The sequence below is a fragment of the Odocoileus virginianus genome, chromosome X (assembly GCF_023699985.2).
Source record: "Odocoileus virginianus isolate 20LAN1187 ecotype Illinois chromosome X, Ovbor_1.2, whole genome shotgun sequence".
NCBI lineage: Eukaryota > Metazoa > Chordata > Mammalia > Artiodactyla > Cervidae > Odocoileus > Odocoileus virginianus.
In genome coordinates, this window is record NC_069708.1 from 7,317,911 (window position 1) to 7,343,256 (window position 25,346).

General features: G+C 36.7%; 1 protein-coding gene across 7 annotated transcripts in view; it reads right to left on the reverse strand.

Annotated features, from left to right (window-relative positions):
• The window catches only part of DMD (dystrophin), a 2,261,655-nt gene that overhangs the window by 769,607 nt on the left and 1,466,702 nt on the right, over positions 1-25,346 (reverse strand). For all 7 annotated transcript variants that reach the window (XM_070462101.1, XM_070462106.1, XM_070462102.1 and 4 more), the window contains one exon: positions 1,572-1,736. In XM_070462101.1, the coding sequence (XP_070318202.1) occupies positions 1,572-1,736 (165 nt within the window). The remainder of the gene's footprint in view (positions 1-1,571; positions 1,737-25,346) is intronic.

Below are 25,346 nucleotides of genomic sequence, written 5' to 3' on the forward strand. Positions count from 1 at the left end.
CCCTGGGATTAGGGGTGTTAAAAAATGAATGAGACAAGGGAGATAAGTAAGTAGACACCCTCTGCATTCAAAGAAGAGTGTAATGAGATACTCAGGTCTCTCAAATTTAAGTGCCAATCAAGGTACAAAGGCTGTAAGAGATAGATACAGAGGATTATAAGCAGTTATTAAAGGGTTTTTCACTCTACTAGGAGTAAGTACGAAGGCATTCAAGAAAACAGGCATGGCATGAAACCACATACATAGAATGCTATTATAGAATTTGTTGTGTCTTGAATACAAGAGGATGTAGTAGGCAGAAGAGGATAGAAAGGTAAACTGGAATAAGTCTGAGAGGGTTTTATAATGTCTACTAAGGGGCTGCTACTTCTGTAGGCACTGTGTCTTCAAAATGACTTCAGTTTTAGATAAGGAGTCTACAGACATATATTAAGTACAATTAAAGAAGGGATGGAAAGTAGATTATAATAATAAGCATGATGAAGACATTCTAGTGATATGAGTTTAATGAAACGTTATTGCTAGTAAATGCCAGAAAAAAAACTAAAAATGCTAGTCAAGTAATAATAACAAGTATATATATAATATATATACACATATACAGCATGCTTTCATCAGCTGAAAAGACTCTTGAGAGTCCCTTGGACAGCAAGGAGATCACATCAGTCAATCCTAAAGGAAATCAGTGCTGAATATTCATTGGAAGGACTGATGCTGAAGCTGAAACTCCAATACTTTGGCCACCTGATGCGAAGAGCTGACTCACTGGAAAAGACTGATGCTGGGAAAGATTGAGGGCAGGAGGAGAAGGGGACGACAGAGGATGAGATGGTTGGATGGCATCACCGACTCAATAGACATGAGTTTCAGCAAACTCTGGGAGATACTGAAGGACAGGGAAGCCTGGAGTGCTGCAGTCCATGGGGTCACAAGGAGTTGGACACAACTGAGCAACTGAACAGCAACAACATTATAAAAATGAGAAATGGAATATTTCCTGCCATATCAGTAAACAAGCTGGTCACAGTCACCAGCAACTACTGTCCTCCAAAGTGAGCCAGTGAGCTCTTACTACATTCAAGAAGGAAAAGAATACCTGTCATCTAGTAGCCACTCCCTATGGTGAGTCCTGAGGAAATTCAAGATATGAAAATACAGGATACTGGCCCCAGAGAGCTGAGGTGCTTAGCAAAGGAATGATTTCAATGTGTCCAAACTCTTGCATCTTCCCATACATAGAAAAGTGCTACATTTCTTAACTTGAAATATCTGGTTTTTCTTTTGTTGACAATAATCTTTTGATGTGCAGACTACCTGCCCTTTGTTGCAAAACTTCTATGTAATTTGGCTCTTTCCTTCACCTCCTTAGAGCAGTTCTCTCAGGGTTACTTGAGATGCTGCCTCCTGGGCTTAGTCCTAAAAATTTCCACTGAATAAACATAACTCTCAATTTGTAGGTTATGAACATACTTTTAAGTTAACAACAACAATGATGATGATAACAAATGAGAGGTTTACTTCAGCAATATTCCCACTCTTGAAAAATAATGTTTAGCGCAAGAAGTCCTTACCTTAATGTCAAATGGTCCTGTTTGATTTGGTTGGTTGTAAATTTCCAACTGACTCCTAATAGGAGACAGCCACAGAAGCAGATGATTTAATTGCTCTTCAAGCTGTCCAAGGTCTTTTATGTGAGCCTCAATTTCTCCTTGTTTCTCAGGTAAAATCCTAGAAACCTACAAGGAAATAAAAAAATAAAAGACTCATGATTTAAATTTAAAAAAATAAATATTTTCAAAAACTATTATTATGAAGTATTATAGAAATTTACTGAATTTGGTATTTTAACAGCATAATATTGATGACTTACATGTGTTATATGTTTGGATTTAATCCATGTATGACAAATCATTGATTAATAATCTTTCCAAAAATTCTATGCTTTAAAGGCAACAAACCTTTCTTTTTAAAATTCAAAACACACAGCCACACAAACGCACACCCAACTCCGACTAATGAAAGTAAAAGAGTGTATTCTTCATTTTCCCACTCATTCACTAACGTAATGGTGTCTTGTATATTATGTGCCACATACTCTGTCTTTATACTTGCTTCTAATGTTCTTTTAGGGTCAGGAAAATTGTACAAGGAAATTCTTTCATCTACAAAGAAAACTGGTGATGTAAGTGTTTTTGCGAACTATACTTTGCAAGCTCTAATATAACCAAGTAAAACAGAATCAGATGAGTAGAAATAAAAAGTAAAAAACATTTGAATTAAATTATAATGGAATGATTATCAGTAATTTTTATTAAGTGCCAAAAAACATGTTTAGAAGTTTCTCATTTAATATCTTCTTTAATGTGCCTAACAAATCTTTCACATCTATATTATTATCTCAACTTTATAACATTCTATAATTTTGTCCTGGATTGAAAAATTTAAATAACTTGGGAAGGAGTGTGGTATGCTGTTCAACATTGTGAGGTCTAGAGTTAGGCTGCTTGGTTTCATTGTGGTTCTGTCCTTTTCGTACATTTTGGTCAGGTTTTAACTCCCAAAGCCTCCTCTACAGAATGGGGGCAATGGTAGAACCCATTTCATAGGGTCACAGTAAGGATTAAATAAAGTAACCCATACAAATAGTCTAGAGCAAACAGAGATGCAGACACAGAGAATGGACTTGTGAACCTGGAGGGGAAGGAGAGGGTGGGGTGAATTGAGAGAGTAGCATATACATATATACACTACTGTATGTACAATAGAGAGCTAGTGGAAAGCTATTGTGGAAAACAGGGAGCTCAGCTCAATGCTCTGCAATGAATGACCTAGTGGGGTGGGATGGGGGTGCAGTGGGAGGGAGGGGATATATATATACTTATAGGTGATTCACACTGCTGTATAGCAGAAGCAAACACAACGCTGTAAAGCAATTATCCTCCAACTAAAAATAACAGAGAAAAATAGAGCAATATTCTGCATGACAGTAAGTGATAATAAAATCATTAGCGATTATTGCCCAAGCTCAAGAGTAAGCAGAGAGCAAGGAAAAGCAAGAGTAAAGCCTTTTTCTTCAGATTTTTAAGGGCTAAAATAGGTACACAGGAATAAAGAGTGTGAACTTGCAAGAGCAACTCTTTATGGTATTATAATACTCTTCTAATAATGTAACATTACATTATAATACTTAATCAACTTATATGCAGAGTACCTCATGTGAAATGCCAGGCTGGATGAAGCACAAGCTGGAATCAAGATTGCCAGGAGAAATATCAATAACAGATATGCAGATGACACCACCCTTATGGCAGAAAGCAAAGAGAAACTAAAGAGACTCTTGATGAAAGTGAAAGAGGACCGTGAAAAAGCTGGCTTAAAACTCAACTTTCAAAAAACAAAGATCATGGCATTGGTCCCACCACTTCATGGCAAACAGATGGGGACACAATGGAAACAGTGAGAGACTTTATTTTGGGGGGCTCCAAAATCACTGCAGATGGTGACTGCAGCCATGAAATTAAAAGACACTTGCTTCTTGGAAGAAAAGCTATGACAAGCCTAGATAGCATATTAAAAAGCAGAGACATTACTTTGCCAACAAAGTTCCATCTAGTCAAAGCTATGGTTTTTCCAGTAGTCATGTATGGATGTGAGAGTTTGACCATAAAGAAGTCTGAGCAGCGAAGAATTGATGCTTTTGAACTGTGGTGTTGGAGAAGACTCTTGAGAGATCCTTGGACTGCAAGGAGATCCAACTAGTCAATCCTAAAGGAAATCAACCCTGAATATTCATTGGAAGGAATGATGCTGAAGCTGAAGTTATAATACTTTAACCACCTGATGTGAAAAACTGAAATGTATTATGACTACATTTGTATATATTGTGCAAAATGCATGCAAATGCATGAGTAATAGGCTAACATCTATCCTGGACTGATGTAGGACAGCCTAGGACTGACCTTGGACTTCCACAACAATGTTTCCTTGGGACATGAACTTTACCATGAACAGGAAATCTTATATCTGGCTTGTTTCTTATATGGAACTATGCCTGGATTGGAGAAGCTGGGAGTTGAAATATAGCCCATGGGCCTATATGACTAAAATGGAGTAAAATACAGCAGGGAAATAGAGGATGTGGCTTCTATCTAAAGTTACCTGCAAATAAATGAAATAAGGTACCAAAAAGTGCATTTCTAATACAATCATCCGATACTAAAATGGATTGCTACTGCTGTTGCTTAGTCACTCAATTCTATCTAACTCTTTTGCGACCCTTTGGACTGTAGCCTGCCATGCTCCTCTGTCCATGGGATTTTCCAGGCAGGAATACTGCAGTAGGTTGCCATTTCCTTTTCCTGGCGATCTTCCTGACCCAGGGATTGAACCTGTGTTTCAGTAAAGTGGATTAATAAGCTTCATAACATTTCTCTTTCTATAAATAGTTAAAATAAAATTGGTTAGTTTTTTTTAATCTGAAGAAAAGTGAAAAAATAAATTAAGTGACCTGCATAAACTCTGGTTTTCATCCCTGGCAGCTTTTCCCTGTGTGGATGAGTCAAAAGAAGCAACATGTGTGGGTAGCATGGAATGTCTGGCCATGCATAATGAATCATGAGGCTGTATCGGCTTTGTCTGACTTGTATCCTGCTATAAAACCAAGTAAATGTAGTATTAGATCAAAGCTTATGTGGATTTCATGAGGACGTCTATGGTGCTGAACTATATTTATATATGTATGTGAATGTGAGTGTGTGACAGCTGATATCACAAATATAGTACCATGCATATATCATCTAATAATACCCTCAACTTATCTTTTCCAGCATCTCTAAGGAGGGAACTAAACAGCTTATTTTTATTGGATCATTTTCTACTCACAGGTAAATGTAAAAAGCCTTTTATTGCTTCAATGCGCAGCATTTAAGAGTCACTAGATTCTGACGCTACTGGAGATAAAAACCATAATACATTCCTGAAATCTCTAAAATTGAGTGTGAACTCAGTTTTATATCTGATTACAAAATAGTTCATGTTTCATTTAGGCTTTATAGTTACGTGCAGAAATCTGGGTAACCTTTAGCTAAGATAGTTGGTCTCCTCTCCTTCTCATACTCCCAACTCATCCCTTCCTGATGATAGAGATAGAACCATCCCTGACAGAAAACAGTGTGATGGGTGAGATCTGACTAACATCTGGAATAATTAAAGGATTGCTTACAATGAGATTATGGGGCACGAGGAGTTTTCAGCTTAGTTATGGAACCTATACTGGACATATCCTCACAAACCTATGCTTCCCACTATCATAGCATTTACCATATACTATTTAATTTGTTACTTACATTTAATTTAATAACTAGATTCCTACACATGATAGATCTTCAATAAATATCAATTGAATGTAAGAAAAACAATTTCCAGACTCAGGATTAATTTCTTTTTTTCTTAATATAAGAAGCAAAATGTGTCCAGAGTAGTCAACAACATGAAAACGTGTAATTTTATCCTCAAGTTAATCTTAAATTAACTTTAATCCTCAAGTCATCTTTAATTAAAAATCAAAAACATTAGTAAATTGGACAATATACAAATCAGAAACGTATGCATGGTGAAGAAATCTAAAAGCAAAGTAAAAGGAAAAATGACAAATTATGAAACAAAAATTTGTGACAGACATCTCAGATAATGTATTAATTTCCTAACCCATAAAGAGAGCTTATGCAAATTAGTAAGAAGAAAGCCAACAACCAAAAAGAACACAGGACAAAAGTTAAGGGCACTTTGCAGAAAAGAAAAAAAAAAAAAACACAAATGGATTTCAAACATGCGAAAAGAAGTTACTCTTTTGTCACAATGAGAGATCTGAAACTTCCACATACTGTACTGACAAAATAAACCCAAATCTAAAACACACTAAGCTGCCAAGGCTGTAGGAAATTCAGACTCTTATACAAGGGATATACACACTGGTACACCTCCTGTGGAAGGCAATTTTGGCAATATTTACCATAGGCATATAATCTCTGACCCAGAACTTTTACTTCTGGGATTTCATCTCGTAAGTATATTTCTGGAGTTAAAAATTAATGTTTGGGGATGGTAGAGCAGATGGTAAAGGGGATAGGGGATTTTTCACCATATTTTTTGAAAAATAAAAATGTTTTACCTTTGCAAAGAAATAAGTTAATTTAGAAAGGAAAGCTACGAGCTTTTGTTGCTACCAAAAACAGTGTTGAGAAATTATACTTTATATATTTTAGTAGAAAATCATTATTAATAGGATATAACATATCTAGTGTGGAGTAGGAAATGGCAGCCCACTCCAGTATTCTTGCCTGGAGAATTCCATGGACAGAGAAGCCTGGCAGGCTACAGTCCATGCTGACACAAAAAGTCAGACATGACTGCATGCATGTGTGCACGCGCACACACACACACACACACACACACACACACACACACACCATATCTAAAGCTATCAGTCAAAAATCTGATTATTTTCCTAGGACAGTATCACTTGAGTTAATCATAGGGTGGAATTTGAGGCCTTCTAGCATATAATTATTGTGCTCGCTCTCTGACCTTCAAAATGGTCTTTAGGAACTAATGGCTTCTTATATACAGTTCCTGGAAAAAGGTAACAGATGTGAATAATTTATGATGCAAACTAAAAGTTCTGTTTTGTGTCATTTCTGTGCTTTAAACTAATTTACTGTTATATTTACTACTTCATATTCTTATCAAAATAGGGACAGAAACACCTTACTACCAAAATATGTCATTTTTCCTAGTAATCTTTTTAAGTATTAAAAAACCATTCTCTTCATATAGCGCAAGCTCTGTGGTGAAAGAAAACAATTAAAGACATTCAGTTCCTTTATGTCTTAATTTAGTATCTAACCAAAACTTGACCTAATTTCACACAAGATTAGGCTTCCTTTTCAGTTTTTGAATATTAATATCAAATGTGTAGAAGTGTTAATATTAAGATAGATTGAGGTGCTTATTTTACAAATAAGCAGATATGAAATGTTGACTTTATATCTTAGATCACAAATATTCTAGAGAAATTAAAGTGTTAAGTGTAAAAAACATTAATAATGATAGACTAAACTGCTGGTGTGGAGAAGCCCTTTAGAAATGACAGGAACGTGAATAAACTATTAAATATAATATTTGTATTGTTCACCTAGAAATTAAGGGCAATTAGCAGAATTAAAAACAATAACAACTGGGAATATTTGTGTTATCTATCAGCCAAAGGGTAATATTATTTCATGTAAAAAGATCCTTCAAAGGGTGAAGAGAGATGAATAATCTACTGGAAAACTGAATAAAGAATATAAATAGGAATTTGCCAAAAAATGCAAATGCAATAAACAAGAGAAAAGTCCAACCACTAAGTAGTCACTGAAATGAAAATTAAAATAGCAATGATATACCACTATGTGCCTATTATATTGCTTTTTAAAAAGGCATTTGTCAAAATTCTGGAAAGTAAGTGCTCTTATGATGAATTTAAGAGCATTAATTCTTACTTTTGTAGGGAGTAATTTTTTGTTTTGTAGGGAGTAATTTTATAATTCATACCAAAAAGCAAGACTTCTACCGTAAAAACTATAAACATTACTCAGGTATTAAGGAAAATTTGAGCAAAGAGAGGAATATGCTTTGTTGAAGGTTCCAATGCTGTAAATATATTAGTTTTCTTCAAATAATGTGTAAATTCAATTCAATCCTAATCAAAATTACAGCAGCTAGTTTTTAATAAAAATTGATATCACAATTCTAAGATATACATGGAATTGCAAAGGGTCAAAAATGTCTAAGACAATTTTGAAAAACAAAAAGTATAAGAATGTTTATAAGCAGATATCAATATTTATTTTAGTTAATTATGTGTGATATGGCTGAGAGAACAGACTACATACATTTATTTAATTTATGGCAATGGTGCCCACTTTAGTGGATTGTGGATCATCTTTTGAACAAATGGTTCCAGATTAATTGGATAGAATCTTGACTCTTACTCTACACCACATACAAAAAAATCAATTCTTGATTGCTGCAGACCTCGATGTAAAAGAAAACACAGGAAAATATCTTGATGATTTTAGGTGAAGCGATTATTTTTTAAATAAGACATAAAAAGCAGTACCCCTGGTGGATCAGCGATAAAGAATCAGACTGCAATGCAGGAGCTGAAGGAGCTGCCAGTTCAATCCCTGGGTCAGGAAGACCCCTGGAGGAGGACATGGCAACCCACTCCAGTATTATTGCCTGGAGAATTCCATGGACACAGGAGCCTGGCGGGTTCATGGGGTCGAAAAGTCGGACACGACTGAAGTGACTTAGCATGTGCACATGCATAAAGGAAAAGATTGTAGAAGGAAAAAAAAAACAAGGTTTAAGTTGGAAGAAGATATTTAAGATGCATCTATCTGACAAAGAACTTGTATTAAAAAACTCTGACATCTATAAGAAAAAGACAGGTAACTATTATTTTGTTCCCAATGGGCAAAAGATTTGCACAGGAACTTGACATTGGTGGATACAAAAATAGCTCTAATTATCAGATGCTCACAAATTAAAACACAATAAGGTACCAGTTCACATCCACCAGAATGGCTAGAAGGAAAAGGAATGAAACGGCATCCTCTCAATGAGGATGTAGAACAACTAGAACTCATACACTGCTCGTGAGAGTGAATTAGTACAGCCATGTTGGACAACTGTTTGGTGCTATTTCCAAAGCCAAACACACACATATCTTATGATCCAGTCATTCTATTTCAAGTATATAATAAAGAAATGTGTATATATACGCAGTAAAGGACATGAACCTCATAACAGCATTATTTATAATAGCGTCATACTAGATACAACCCAAATGTCTACCAACAGTAGAATAGATAAACTGTGATATATTCACACAATAGGATACTATAAAGAGAATAAGATAACAGAGTATGGTACATGAAATAGTACAGAAGAATCTCACAAAAATAATGATGAACAGAATTCAAACATAAGAGCATACACTATATGATTCCATTTATATTAATTTCAAAGACAGGCAAAACTAATAGAGGTGTCCTAAGTTAGCAGAGTGCTTATCCTTGGGTGAAGGTGGTAGCTGGAAAAGGGTTAATAATTGGGAAGACACATGAAGGAGACTCCTAGGGTAATGTTCGAATCCTTGATCTGGGTGCGTACTAGTAGCATAGGTATGAAAACTCAAAAAAATCCATCAACTTCTCTTGTTATTATCTGTGTACTTATTCTCTATGTGTTCATTTCTTGTCCTTCAATTTAAAAGATTCAATGAAAATATTTTTTAAAGCCTGAAAAGTATTCATTCCTTCTAATTAACCCATGAGGAAATTAAAGCTCAAAACTATAAATAATACTCCTAAGTTTACTAGTAAGTGGAAAAACTCAGCCATAAGCATTTAGGTTTTTCGAACTCCAAATTCTATTTTCCTTTTCCCTTCTAAAACATATGTTCTACTATCTTTCCAATCTAACACATTATTTCATAAATGGAGTCTTAAAATGGAAAGTTTTCACTTTTGCTAGAACAATCTATACCCTTAATTCTCATTATCACTAATGAGATATACACTTAGATGTCAACTTTATTATGAAATAATATAAAGGAAATGTACTTTAACATATTTCAAATATAAACATATTTTTGAAAACAAAAGAGCTACTATTTGATATTTGGTAATTTATGACTCTATTATATGAGACTACAAGAAAAACTAGATTGCTTATTGAATAAATTGTTGGATTATGATTAATATGAAGTCATGGTTAAATGATCTTCATATAACTGCAATAAGTAACTTCTGTATTTTGGTAGATTTGTCATTCATTTTTAAATGTTCTTTTACTTTTGATGTAAAAGTTATCATTTGTATTTAACACCATAAAGAGACCAACTTCAATTTGTAACAATATAAAACTTTCTAGCATAATAAATCAAATAAGCAAAAGAAAAATCAAAACCCAAATCAATTCATCTTATATAATTTTACAGACACTCTTAAAAAAAACCATTGTCATAGATCAATAGGAAAAAGATCAACTTAAAAGAAAAAACTGAACAAGCATCAGAAACAGAAAATTTATGAAAGAAGAACTATAACTGACCTATAAGTCTATTAAACCGTTAACTTCACTAGGAACTACAGAAGTGAAATTCAAACAGTTAGGTTCAAATCAACTGCACTATTGATTTGGCATAAAAATAAATGAAAAAATTTTTATCTTGTAATACTAAATGGTGGTATCATATAATAACAATAGTTCAGGGAACTGGGTCTCCTCATACATTGCTGGTAAGCAAGTATATCGGAATATCTCTGAGGGTTGGGGCTGGGAGCGAATGGGGTAGAGCTTTTGCAGTACATATCTAAATGTAAACATATTCTTACACTTAGACCAGAAATTCTATTTCTAATAATTTATCTTAAGGTGACAACGATGTGTACCTAAACTATAGGAACACAGCCTCATAGAGATGTAAAGCATTTGAAATAGCTTACATGCTCACCAATAGGTATGGGTTAAAAATTATGAAACATCCATTCAGTGAAATACTCTGCAGTCATTTAAAAAGTGACGTTGATGAATATTTAGTGACATGGGGAAATGTACACTGTACCAAAAGTTTAACAGCTACAGTTTCTGGTAACAGATTATAACAACATTTAGTAACAACAGTTCTATGATGTAGGTACTAGTATACTATTGTCCCCATTTTACACATGAAAAACTAACTCAGAGAGGCTGAGTGACTTGCTTAAGGTCACACAGCCAAAAAGTAGTAACTCAACCAGGATCTGAACCCAATATGATGTTTAGAAGCATATGCTCTTAACCAGTGTTTGACAAAACACACTGATATGAGTACAAAAGGAAGTCCACTTTATTTCATAGCATTCCCTGAAATAAAGTCCTTTAGTTACTGATTGGATCTTAGTATAATTTCTTCATAACTTTGAAAATATGTGGGATGATGATAAAGTCCTATTCAGTCAGTTCAGTTCAGTTCAGTCGCTCAGTTGTGTCTGACTCTTTGCGACACCATGAATCGCAGCACGCCAGGCCTCCCTGTCCATCACAAACTCCCGGAGTCCACTCAAACCCATGTCCATTGAGTCGGTGATGCCATCCAGCCATCTCATCCTCTGTCGTCCCCTTCTCCTCCTGCCCCCAATCCTTCCCAGCATTAGGGTCTTTTCCAATGAGTCAACTCTAAATCCAACTACCAAATTCAGTTTCCAAAATTCCACTCGTTTTACTTTCTTGCTTAAATCATATGATTGATTTGAAATTTTCTCCAAAATTTTTAGTCTGCCTTTTGAAGAAACAGCTTTCAACAATTTGACCTTCTCTACTATTCTTCACATCTTTCTAATTACAAAACTCCATTTTGGTGAAAATGGTGGCTTCATTGTTCCTGTTCTGCCTCTTGACTTTTCTTCCTTCTGTTCCTCTGTCACCATCCACTCTGTCATTAAAATGCCTTCTTTTCTCTCAATAATTACTCTTAATTGACACATATAAAACTCTTCTCCATCCTTCATGTTTTGGGTAATTAAAGTGTGACCTCCTCAGAGAAGATTGCCTAATCCCTTTGGATGGAAATAATTATTCTTTCTAAAAGATTCTACAGCATTTATTATCAATGCTACTTCATCTGACTCTGTCAGTTAATGCTTTTTTTTCTTTACTATTCTTTCAACTTGTATCTTCCTGCCTTATCTCTCCCCAAAGCTCAAATACCCACACACACAACCACACATCACGTACACACATAGCCTTGACTGAATTTATATATTTGTATACTCTTACCACCTTTCTTCAATGGACATGGATCTGAGCAAACTCCAGGAGACAGTAAAGGATAGGAAAGCCTGCAGTGCTGCAGTCCATGGGGCAGCAAAGAGTTGGACATGACAAGACTGGACAACAACAATAAAAATCACCTTCCTTACATGGTATAACATTTGTTAAATGACCAATCATACAAACCAGGCAGTCATTTGCTACTAGAACATAGAAGAGAGAAGGTGAAGCTGATGAAGAGAAGCAGACCTCTCTTCAAAGTACTTATGTCCTCACGTATGTTGCATTTCTAACTCTGAGCTTCCTGTTTGAGTCGACATGTGGATGCCCAAGCTCACTAGAACAGAAAGAACAGGTCTTGCCTGGCAACTGCTCTGGTGAAATGTGACTTGGGGAACACAAGAATATGAAAGACAAGTCGAGAGGATTAAGGAATACATGTAGAAGACTGAATTCTTGATGTATTTTCTTGCTAGCTATGTTGATGTCATGGATTCTGGAGCTAAAGACTAGATTTACATTAATTACAGTACTGGCAGGAACATTCAATTAATTCAGTGGCTATATACCTAGTAACTACTTTTGTTCAGGCCACTGCCCTATATACTATCCATAAATCTATTGTCTTTAATTGATCCAAGTCGCCTATTGTATGGCTAAGTATAAACCCTCACTGCCAACACTAACCCACCCTGAGAACAGCTAAGTAACAGTGCATTCTAAATGCAGCTTAAACAAATATTCTCTTGTCAACCAAATTTTTTTTAAAACTTTCAAAATTTAATAATATCAATTCAATAATTCATATAGAACATCATCTTTCTTAGGATAAAACACATTTGGTGTGGAATATTTGGAGACCTCATTTTACCATGTATATTTTTCTATCTCAATAGATTAGAGCTACTAGAGAACCTGAACTTAGGAAAGATATTCTTAGGCACAAAACTCAATCATTTTTACAGGTGATCTCCTGGTAAAATATCCTTCACTAGGAGGTTATTTCTTTTCTTTCACTCTGGAAACCTAAAAGAATAATGAATATAAAACTGAAAAATACATTATGGTTATATGCCACCAGACATTTTACAGTTATAAATGCATATACAATTTTAAAGTGACAAATTACAATTCATTTATAGGACAGTCACCCCTACCCCCTAAACTCCATGGCATGGGATTTTACTTTCAAAGTAAGTGGATTTTCTTTTTAACGTATGTGGCTATTACAAGGTTTAAAGATCTATATTTCCTATACTGCTCCTAATTTTAAGAGGACGTAACAGTTGAAGTTTCCTGTATCAAATCACAGTGTATAATAGTTTCATTGCATAACCACATCATGGCCACACCTGAATTTTGCTACTGTTGCTGAAGATCTGAAATGCATAATACATGATGAGGTAAGTGAATACTTCTAGGGAGATTTCAAAGTCAGTAAAATTTGATGTATAATAAATAGGTTTGCAGTCCTTGGAGAACTCTGCCCTTATTACCACACTAAACCCATATTGGCTTTTAAATAAACCTTGGTGTTCACAGGCAGTATTCTTGTTCATTAATTTCTTAGTTTGCAGTAAAAACAACTAACTCCATGGTAAAATAATCCTTAATAATACACATAGTTCATGGAAAATATTTTTTGACTGTTCACCTTGATTCGAACCTCCTGTAAAGGTAGGAAACAAGCCCTATATTGGCACCCAGATGCATTAGACAAGTAAAGTGAATTGGTGAAATTGATTTGCCCAAACTTCAATAGCTATCATTTATCTTCTAAACGGATTTTATAGGGATTTACACCCACCTAACTATCCACCTACTCACACACTCTTTACTACATAATGTGATTTTGATCACATAGTGTTTAAACCCTATGGACAATAAAACTCACAAAGAAGTTAAAACATAATTTTATATGATATATACACACCATAGAATGTGTTGTTACAAATTAACCCCATATTTTTCTTTTCCCCTCTCTCCCAGCTCATACTCATTCTAAAACAAGGAAAGAGCTCTTTGATTTTCACAATCTTTCAAGAGTCTTTGTTCTTATTTACTTGAAGGACCTTAGCAGCAGCCTGACTGATACAAAAAAAGGTCCTTCAGGTTCTTAGCTAACATTGTCTTCTATTTTGTGTTTGTTTTTTTCACTAGTTTACTTGACCAAAATTCATGGGAAACTATGCCATGATTTGTGTAATTTTACCCAAGCAAGTAGAATCACAACAAATTATAGCTGCTTCATATTTATTAAGATAATCCTTGAGGTGTCAGTTAAAATTGGCTATTTTAATAATAGAATTTTTTAAAAATCAAAATCTTTTTTGCTAATTTTATGTAAATCATTATATTCCAGAATATGGACTTTAGAGAAAAAAAGGGGGGCGGGCGGAAATATATTGCATAATCACATATCGTCAATTTTAGAAGTTTTCTTTAAAAAAGATCTTAACTATTTAAATATAACTTTAAACTTAAATCAGCTAAAATTAAATACAATTTAAAAATCAGGTTTTCAGTTGTACTTGCCACACTTACAATGCTCAAAACCCACAAAATATTGGCTAGTACAGATGGAAAACAGGGCCATCACTACATAAAGTTATTCTGGACAATGCTACAAGCCATGCTGCAATTCTTGCTTCAGGATCAATGTGCCTAAAAGACTTGTTAATCCTCATGATTTCTTTTTAAAGCAGAACCAAATATTTTAGAAAAGGATTAATCCAGGAGTGTTCAAATACATAAACACATTTGATAGCTCTGCTGACATGACAATGGACTGCTGTTTTTCATTTCAACATTTTCTGGCTAGAACATTTGTTGTTTTCCAAAACTCATTTCTTCAGAGAAAGAAATTCAGCATGTTGAAAAGGAGTACTATCTCTTTGCCATCTTCTGAATGAAATCATTTTATTATGTTTAAAAATATCAAGATTACAAACTATTTGTGTAACAAATGATATAGTCCACATAACTCACATTTATATGTTCTTGGTATAGTAGTCTATATTGTTGAAAATTGATGCATTATTGTTATTTATACCATGAAGCAAATGCACATTGCATTACCCACAAAATGAAACATACTGACAATGAAGAAAATCATTGTCCCTGGGAGTTTTAATCTTACTGATAAATAAAAGAATAATGTGATATAGAATAGTCACTCCTGGAAATGGTGATACTTAGGGAGGGTGTTCACTGGTATTAAATACAAAAATGGGAGGATGTGTCACTGGCATATGGTAAATTGAAGCTTTGCTAGATATGCAGATAATACGAGGAAAGAGAATAAAACTTGAAGGTGGATGGGTTCTTTCATGCAGCCAGGAGGCTTCCTTAGTGGTCAGATGGTAAAGAATCTGCCTACAATGTGGGAGAGCTGGGTTCGATCCCTGGGTTGGGAAATTCCCTGGAGGAGGGCATGGCAACCCACTCCAGTATTCTTGCCTGGAGAATCCCCATGGACAGAGGAGCCTGGCAGGCTACAGTCCATGAGGTCGCAAAGAGTTGGACATGGCTGAGTGACCAAGCAGACACACACACATGTAGCTGGAAGACAAAAGAGTGCAGAAGGGAAAGTGAAGAAGACAAGAAAATTTGATTTCTTTGAGGGGGAAAGAAAAACAAACACAAAACCTGGGCAGAAGTAAGGGCCAAAACAATGCTGTTTTCTGCCAGCATTTTTGCTCTAAGCCTGTTTCAACCATATCATTCAGTCATTTCAACCAATACTTTGGCTACCTGATGTGAAGAGCCGACTCATTGGAAAAGACCCTGATGCTGGGAAAGACTGAGCGCAGGAGGAGAAGGAGGCAACAGAGAATGAGATGGTTGGATGGCATCACTGAGTCAATGGACATGAGTTTGAGCAAACTCTGGGAGATAGAGAAGGACAGGGAAGCCTGGTGTGCTGCAGTCCATGTGGTTGCAGAGTCAGACATGACTTAGTGACTTAGTGACATTTCAACCAGGGTCCAGGGTCGAGGGCAGCAAACTATGGCTCATGGTTCAAATCCAGCTACCACCTATTTCTATACAGTCTGAGAGCTAAGGATGTTTTACATTTTAAATAAATGACAAAAAATCAAAAGACACATGATATATGAAAACTAAATGAAATTAAATAAAATTAAAATTTGTGCCCATGAATATAATATTATTGGGATCTGGTGATGAAATAAAATTCATATTTAAAGACAGGAAAATTTTAAAAATACATTTTTTCTCTGCCCATTTGGGCTTCCTCTCTCCCCTCTAGTGTCTACTATTCTACTATGTATCTAAATTATGCATTAACTGAACTCCTCAACCACAGAAATACCTGCTCAATCATAAAGATCAATTTTCCTTTTTCTGGTGTCAGTCATAACTCCTTAGAAGATAAGAATCCTTTCTCAATTTTGTACGGGATCACACTGACCCACCACTTGCCTTGTATATACAGACTTCCATGGTGTACATGACCTTACCTAGTGGCTCAGACAGTAAAGAATATGCCTACAATGCAAGAGACCCAAGTTCGATCCCTGGGTCAGGAAGATCCCATGGAGAAGGGAATGGCTACCCACTCCATTATTCTTGTATGGAGAATTTCAAGGACAGGGGAGCCTGGAAGGCTCCAGTCCATGGGATCGCAGAGAGTCAGACATGACTGAGTGACTAACACTTTCACTTGGTGAACCTTTTGTACAAAGACAATATATCATTTCACTTAAAGATAGCAATTGCCTCAAAACCGACTACATCTGATGACTTGGGGAGACACTGGGCTAAACCTAATTGAAGCTCTTAGCTTAAATATTTAGTTACGACCTTATTAATATTCTTAGCTATATTAGTTGTGTTCTATTTTACAGGATTATTATTTCTTGAATTACCAAATGTGCGACTGGGCCTCAGATAAAAATAATAACGACTTGGCAATTTGACACAATTGATTCAATATGTATTTCTAGAAGATCAATCATTGCAATAGTGTAACTCTAGCTATGAGAAGAAGCAACAAGAGGAAACCATTTCCTGGGCCATAACAGACTAGTAAAATAGGTAGTTCAAAGGCTTTTGTATACTAGTGACAGGGCCTAGTCCAGTAAAAGCACACCGCGTGGCCTATCAACGAAATCCTTACCTGACCTGGGAATAAACATTCCTAGCACTCTGGATAAACTGATCAGAAAAAGCCTCCCAAACCTTGGTTGAAATCAAGACCAAAAGAGAGGGGATTGTAAATGATGTTGCCAACCATCTATTTCTATAAGAATCGAGTCTAGCCACTGCAGCCCCTGACCTACAGTACACCCTGAAAAGAATTCAGGGCACAGTTCAGGATGAGGCATTTTGGGAAAACCAGTCGAAATGACCCCCTGAGAGTTAGATAACTTACAGGAGAAACATTTTTATGAACTCAATTTCTTGCATTTTCCCATACTTAGAAAAATGCTCAAATCATTAACTAAGATAGTAAGTTTCTATCAAGATATATGCTTGAATACATGTACCCCTTCATCAAATCACATATATACTGGCTCCCTTCACCCCTTACCCCTTTGGAACCGTTCTCAGAACTCTCTAAAACACTCTCTCCCAAGTTATAATTCTCAGGTTAGCTTGAATAAAAATTTTCATTTCTTTCTTAGGTTGACTATTGATTAATTTTTCATCAATACTTGTCAAACCCATTTGTTTTCATATTGCCTATGGCTGCTTTTGCACTCTATAGGCAGCATCGAATAGTTGCTGCTGAGATCTTATGGCCTGCAAAGCTTAAAATATTGACTCTGCAGCTTTACAGAGTTTGTCGACTCCTGCTCCAGATGACCAAGGAGTTATGGCTCAACCTCCAATACTTCTAACCTCTAGTACTTTTCTCTGCCTGTCTCCTGGAGCTGCTTCAAGGGGTGGATTAGTGAGGGAGGTGCTTCTGATTCAGCATATTTTTTAAAAAAACACTTAAAAATGTAGCATTCGTTCAACTCATGTCTCCTCAGTAAATTCTTCATCTAACTTTGAAAATATATGAAGACAGCAAACTCCATTGGAAATCATTAAAAATCCATCATCTCCCTGGCTTGTTGCTGAGGAAGTTTGTGGCCAGTGTGTACAAATCTCTGATTTGGCTTGGCCATTCAGTGGGGACCAGCTAGCTGAAGCCTGTGGTGGCAGTCAGCTGAAATTTGGAATCTGAGCATGGCAATGGTAAATGCTTAGCAAGATTGAATTATCATATTATTATTTAATTTTAAATTCCTTTTAAATTTGCTTATGTGATTCAGAAGAAAAGCAAAAATGGAATAAAGAACTTTGAAAAAATGGAAATGATCTCCCAACAAAAAAGCCAAAGAAATTTAAAAAATACTGTTATTATATCCTGTGAGTTACTCTGAGCCTTGATGATTATTGCTCTGCTCTGAGGTGCCTTCTCTAGCTTGAACGTTCTATGAATAAATTTCATCACTGGCAGAGAAGAGAGAAACGTACACAGCCCTGAGTGTATTACTGAGTTTAAAAGAGACAAAGAGTGTGTTGGTCTGACACCTGGATGCACATGAACATAAAAGATGTTCTCTGAGGGTATATTAGAAGCCTGTGACATAGACCTAAAATGTGGAAAATCCCAGGACAACAGGATACCTTGTCACCCGAAGCAGATGTAAGTTTAATTTTCCTCACAGTAAGATAATGAGCAATATAATAGAGCCTAACAAAGCAATTTTGATACAGCCTCAACACAATCAACTGCTATGGTGCTACAGTCAATTATTTACAGGATTTAAACATCTTTCCTCCAAAGCTGGGATTCCTGCCAGATCACCTGTGTAATGGATCTAATGCAATAACCAACACCAAATGCCCAACGATTTTGTCCAGCCCAAGGGCTTTGCTGGTGCGGGAGGTGCAGTTTCTAGCTCTGGCTAAGGTTGAAGCTACATTTCTGATGATTTGACCACAATTGAGGCACTGGTTTCCAGCAGAGAGCTGAAACATAGGTATTCTCAGGCCTTGGAAGTTACCACTTTCAGGATCAAGTTAGGGAAACTCAGAGATACAGAAAGGAACCAAAGTTTTGGAGCATGTGGACACTATTTGTGAACTTAAAATAAATCTTCCTTTGAAAGGCAGACATGGAACTTGCTCTTAACTTCTGTATTGCTGATTCATTCCCCAAATGCTGCACATGAAATAGAAACTCGAGACCCATACCCAGTTGCCTCTTATGTGTGTGTGTGTGCTCAGTTGCTCAGTTGTATCTGTCTCTTTGTGACCCCAAGAACTGTAGCCCACCAGGCTCCTCTGTCCATGGGATTCTCCAGGCAAGAATACTGGAGTGGGTTGTCATTTCCTACACCAGAGGATCTCCCTGACCTCTCAGTACACTCCTACTGCCCATTGTGATGAGACTCTTAAAACAACAGATCCTGGCACTTTCTCTGATCAGTTCAGTTCAGTCACTTAGTCATGTCCTACTCTTTGCGACCCTGTGGACTGTACCACGCCAGGCTGCCCTGTTCATCACCAACTCCCAGAGCTTGCTCAAACTCATGTCCATCAAGTCAGTGATGCCATCCAATCATCTCATCCTCTGTCATCCCCTTCTCCTCCTACCTTCAATCTTTCCCAGCATCAGGGTCTTTTCCAATGAGTCAGTTCTTTGCATCAGGTGGCCAAAGTATTGGAGTTTCAGCTTCAGCATCCAAAGAATATTCAGGATTAATTTCCTTTAGGATGGACTGGTTTGATCTCCTTGCAGTCCAAGGGACTCTCAAGAGTCTTCTCCAACACCACTCAATTCTAGATTGAGTTCAAAAGCATCCATTCTTTGGCACTCAGCTTCCTTTATAGTCCAACTCTCACATCCATACACAATTACTAGAAAAACCATAGCTTTGACTAGACGGACCTTTGTCAGCAGAGTAATGTCTCTGCTTTTTAATATGCTGTCTAGGTTGGTCATAGCTTCTTTCAAGGAGCAAGCATATTTTAATTTCATGGCTGTACTCACCATCTGCAGTGATTTTGGTGCCCCCCCAAAATAAAGTCTGTCACTATTTCCACTGTTTCCCCATCTATTTGCCATGAAGTGATGGGACCAGATGCCATGATCTTAGTTTTTTGAATGTTGAGTTTTAAGCCAGCTTTTTCACTCTCCTCTTTCACTTTCATCAAGAGGCTCTTTAGTTCCTCTTCACTTTCTGCCATAAAAGTGGTGTCATTGGGGCATGTGAGGTGGTGTCATCTGCATATCTTTCTCTAATGTATCTGTACAAACTGAGGCTGGAATTAGCACTATAAACTTGAAGTCATGTTCTTTATTATCACTTTTATATGATTACTCAGAATTCTAGATTGAGTGAATTTCATAGGTGAATCATGAACTGAATTTTTTTGGGATTGTTTTCAATAATTAAAAACAACATTTGGATTTATGGTTAAAAGAAAAAAAAAACATATGGCCTTTTATATGCCTTTTATTTACCAGTGAGCTGGGGAATTCATTACTTCCTTTGATGAGCACTTACATGGGAAGAAAAGGCAGGCCTTTGACCACATAATTAAATGACCAAGTGATGAGTATTTCAATGTAGACGGAGACAAAGCACTCTGAGGGCATGGCGTCCAGAGGGCCTATGTCACCTGGAAGGAGGATGGAGAGACAGATGGGGCGGGGGGGGGGGGGGAGCGTGGAGGAGGATAATTTCACAGAGGAGCCTTTATCTGAGTTGCGTGTCAAAGCTTAAACTAGCAAAGCCATTTGAGGCAGCCCCTGAAAGGTGGGATGCTGGTCCAAGCTTCACAACATGTGTGGAAGGGGAAAGAGACTCCATAAGATTGTACAGAAAAATCTGAATGGACTTTTTGGCCCACACAATACTTATAACTTGGGTTGTCAGATTAAAAAACAGAATGCCCACTGAATAAATAAAGAATACTTTTTAGTGATCTTTGGGAGCAGGTTTTGGTACTAAAAATTCTGGGCTTTCTATTGTTGTTGTTCAGTTGCTCAGTCATGTCCAACTCTTTGTGACCCCATGGACTGTAGTCCTCCAAGCTCCTCTGTCCATGGACTTTTCCAGGCAAGAGTACTAGAATGGGTTGCCATTTCCTTTTTTGTTGAAGTGTAGTCAATTTACAATATCGTATCAGTTTCAAGTATACAGCATACTGGTTTGGTATTTTTTTAGATTATACTCCATTACAAATTACTACAAAATAATGCCTATAATTTCCTGGGCTATACAGTATATTCTTGTTGCTCATATATTTTATACATAGTTGTGTGTATGTGTTAATCCATGCCCCTAATTTGCCCCTCTCCCCTTTGGTAAACAGAAATAACAGAAATGTGTTTTCTACATCTGTGAACCTGTTTCTGGTTTGCATATACATTTATTTGTACATTTAAAAAATATTCTACATATAAGTGATATCATACAGTAATTTTGTTCTCTGTTTACCTTATTTCACTAAGTACAATATCCTTTAGGTGCGTCTAAGTTGCTGCAAATAGTAGAATTTCATTCCTCTTAATGGCTAATGTTCCAGTGTGTGTGTGTGTGTGTGTGTGTTTGTGTATTGCAGGGGGCCCTCACACCTTCTTAATCCAATCATTTGTTTATGAACATTTCGGTTGCTTCCATGTCTTGGTTATTGTAAATAATGCTATTATGAACATGGGAGCATGTGCCTTTTCAAATTCATGTTTTAATTTTTACAACTACACACCCAGGAGTGGAACTGCAGGATCATATAGTAGGTCAAGTTTTAGTTTTTTTGAGAAACCATACTGTTTCCACATTCTCACCAATAGTGTAAAAGAGTGTCCTTCTCTCCAAACCCTCTCCATAATTTATGATTTGTAGACTTTTTGATGCTAGTCATTCTGACAGGTGTGAGGTGATAACTCATTGTGGTTTTGATTTGCATTTCTCTAGTGATTAGCAACGGAGAAGGCAATGGCACCCCAGTCCAGTACTCTTGCCTGAAAAATCCCATGGATGGAGGAGCCTGGAAGGCTGCAGTCCATGGGGTCGCTAAGAGTCAGACATGACTAAGCGACTTCACTTTCACTTTTCACTTTCATGCACTGGAGAAGGAAATGGCAACCCACTCCAGTGTTCTTGCCTGGAGAATCCCAGGGATGGGGGAGCCTGGTGGGTTGTTGTCTATGGGGTCGCACAGAGTTGGACACAACTGAAGTGACTTAGCAGCAGCAGCAGCAGTGATTAGCAATGTTGGGCATCTTTTCATGTGCCTGTTGGCCATCTGTATGTCTTTGGAGAAATCTCTATTCAGATTTTGCCCATTAGTGAATTCTTGCAACCCTAGTTTTCAAGGGAATGTGGAATAAAATTGTGGCACATGGGCTGGGTTTGAAGAATTTTGTGCACCATCATATGGAATACTGAAGTTACTCCATAGGGAAAAAATACTTTTAACTAGAGTTACAACAAAGTAGACTTCAGAAAAGGAGTGAAAGGGGGAGCAGAAACCATTAAGCAGCCAAGCCTGAGTAAGAGCACATATAGAGATCATTTTACTTTCCAGATATCTCACCTGTAACACATACTTGGTGCTGGCATGACCTCTAACATAGCTGGGGTGTGATGGATATTTCCTTTGCACATTGTCAACATATCTCTGCCTCCTTCACCTCAGAGGATTCTCTAAAACTGGGAGCACTTTTTCTGGTATTTCTCCCTTTTCTGTTCCACTAACCCTATTCTTTCATTCTTGCTTCTGAGGACCAACATTGTTGCTTTCAATTTCTTAAGTTCTGCTCTTGAGTTCATTTAAACTAGACATTATCCTTCTCCACTCCATTGAAAAAAGCAGGGATAAATAGTCCTTGATTTATTTGCAAGCTACTTGTTCTCCTTAATGAAGTCTGAGTGTTTCCTAGAAGCAGAGTTCAGTGCAGCTAGACCAAAAGTCTTTAGTAGTCCTTGTACAAGGTAACTTGAAAGGATCCCTCATTTTACAGTTCTTGTGTGAAAGGAAATTGATAAGGTGTTCCTAAAGTTGGCAATAATTTTAATAATATATGTGACATCACCAGTAATGAGTAATGTTAAAGAAATGTTTCCCAACCCTCAACAATAAAGGTTGAATTGTAATTAACCATGCTAGAGGAAAGATGATATTATCTTTTGAGTCTCTCACAGGGAGGGGTGCTAAAAGAAGACTACAGTCAGGGAAATATGGAAAGAACTATGACGGAGTATTATACATTAGAGTATTATAGAGCAGTTAACTACTAAAAACATTGTGCTATTTTTCTCAATTTTGTGATGTGTGTGTAATTTGTCAGCTTCTTTAAATTTGTCATGATTTCTTTTCTTTGTGCAAATAACTCATGTTCATACTTAATTTGTTTTCATTCTTTGACTTAAAGAGTACCGCCCAAGGAGAGTATATTCATGTGTCACAAAACCTAGATCCACTTTTACTTATATTTCCATCCTGGTTGAATACAGAAAAAAAAATGCTAGTCAGACTTCTAAAAACATCTATTTGGTATAGGCTCCTGACCTGTCTCTTGAGAAACCTGCATGCAGGTCAGGAAGCAACAGTTAGAACTGGACACGGAACAACAGACTGCTTCCAAATAGGAAAAGGAATATGTCAAGGCTATATATTGTCACCATGCTTATTTAACTTATATGCAACACACATCATGAGAAATGCTGGGCTGGAGGAAGCACAAGCTCGAATCAAGATTGCCGGGAGAAATATCAATAACCTCAGATATGCAGAGGACACCACCCTTATGGCAGAAAGTGAAGAACTAAAGAGCCTCTTGATGAAAGTGAAAGAGGAGAGTGAAAAAGTTGGCTTAAAGCTCAACATTCAGAAAATTAAGATCATGGCATCCAGTCTCTTCACTTCATGGCAAATAGATGGGGAATCAGTGGAAACAGTGTCAGACTTTAGTTTTGGGGGCTCCAAAATCACTGCAAATGGTGATTGCAGCCATGAAATTAAAAGACACTTACTCCTTGGAAGGAAAGTTATAACCAACTTAGACAGCATACTGAAAATCAGAGACATTACTTTCTCAACAAAGGTCCGTCTAGTCAAGGCTATAGTATTTCCAGTGGTCATGTATGGATGTGAGAGTTGGACTATAAAGAAAGCTTAGCACTGAAGAATTGATGCTTTTGAACTGTGGTGTTGGAGAAGACTCTTGAGAGTCCCTTGGATGGCAAGGAGATCAGTCCTGGGTGTTCATTGGAAGAACTAACGTTGAAGCTGAAAGTCCAATACTTTGGCCACCTGATGTGAAATGCTGACTCATCTGAAAAGACCCGATGCTGGAAAGATTGAGGGCAGGAGGAAAACGGGACGACAGAGGATAAGATGGTTGGATGACATCATCGACTCAATGGACATGGGTTTGGGTGGACTCCGGATGTTGGTGATGGACAGGGAGGCCTGGCATGCTGTGGTTCATGGGGTCGCAAAGAGTCAGACACGACTGAGTGACTGAACTGAACTGAACTGAACTGCTAAAACATGTTTTTTTTTCCCTTTTATTTTGAAAGCTCTATAATCTCTCATGGGTGCATACATTAAAAAAAACTTGACAAAATATTATGTTATCTATCTATTACTTGGCCTTCCTTGACAGCTCAGATGGTAAATAATCCACCTGCAATGCAGGAGACCTGGGTTTGAGTCCTCATTCGGGAAGATATCTGGAGAAGGAAATGGATACCGCTCTAGTATTCTTGCCTGAAGAATCTATTATTTAAAACTACTTTTGGGGAAAAAAAGTACTTTTGTACGTTAAACATATTAGTTTAGTTTAATTTTTGCTCTAAAACTTTTTCAGCTTTCAGTTCAGTTCAGTTCAGTCACTCAGTCGTGTCTGACTCTTTGTGACCCCAATGAATCGCAGCACGCCAGGCCTCCCTGTCCATCACCAACTCCCAGAGTTTACTCAAGCTCATGTCCATCGAGTCGGTGATGTCATCCAGCCATCTCATCCTCTGTCGTCCCCTTCTCCTCTTGCCCCCAATCCCTCCCAGCATCAGGGTCTTTTCCAATGAATTTTATTGAGGCATAATTGATAAAGAAAACGATAAGATAAAGTGTATAGCATGATGGCTTGATATACGTATGTTTTGTGAAAAGATTCCCCCATTTTGTTATCCATTATCTCAAATATTTATTTTTTTTTGTGAGAAGATATATGGTATACTTTTAGAAAATTTCAACTCAATTATACAATACCGTCTTACCAACTATATATCAGTGATAAACTCTGATAGAACACCATTTAAAAGATCTTTTTTTTTAAAAGAATGATGGTTTAAATGATCCTTGAGGGTTTTATCTTTGATCTGCTGCCATTAAATTGAGGTGATCTCAGAATTACTCATAATACAACAGGTTGTAACATGCAAAGTAACAATTTAGAGGCTGATATAGAACAATCAAGAATAAAAGTTTAATTTTTATGCATCATTTCTTCA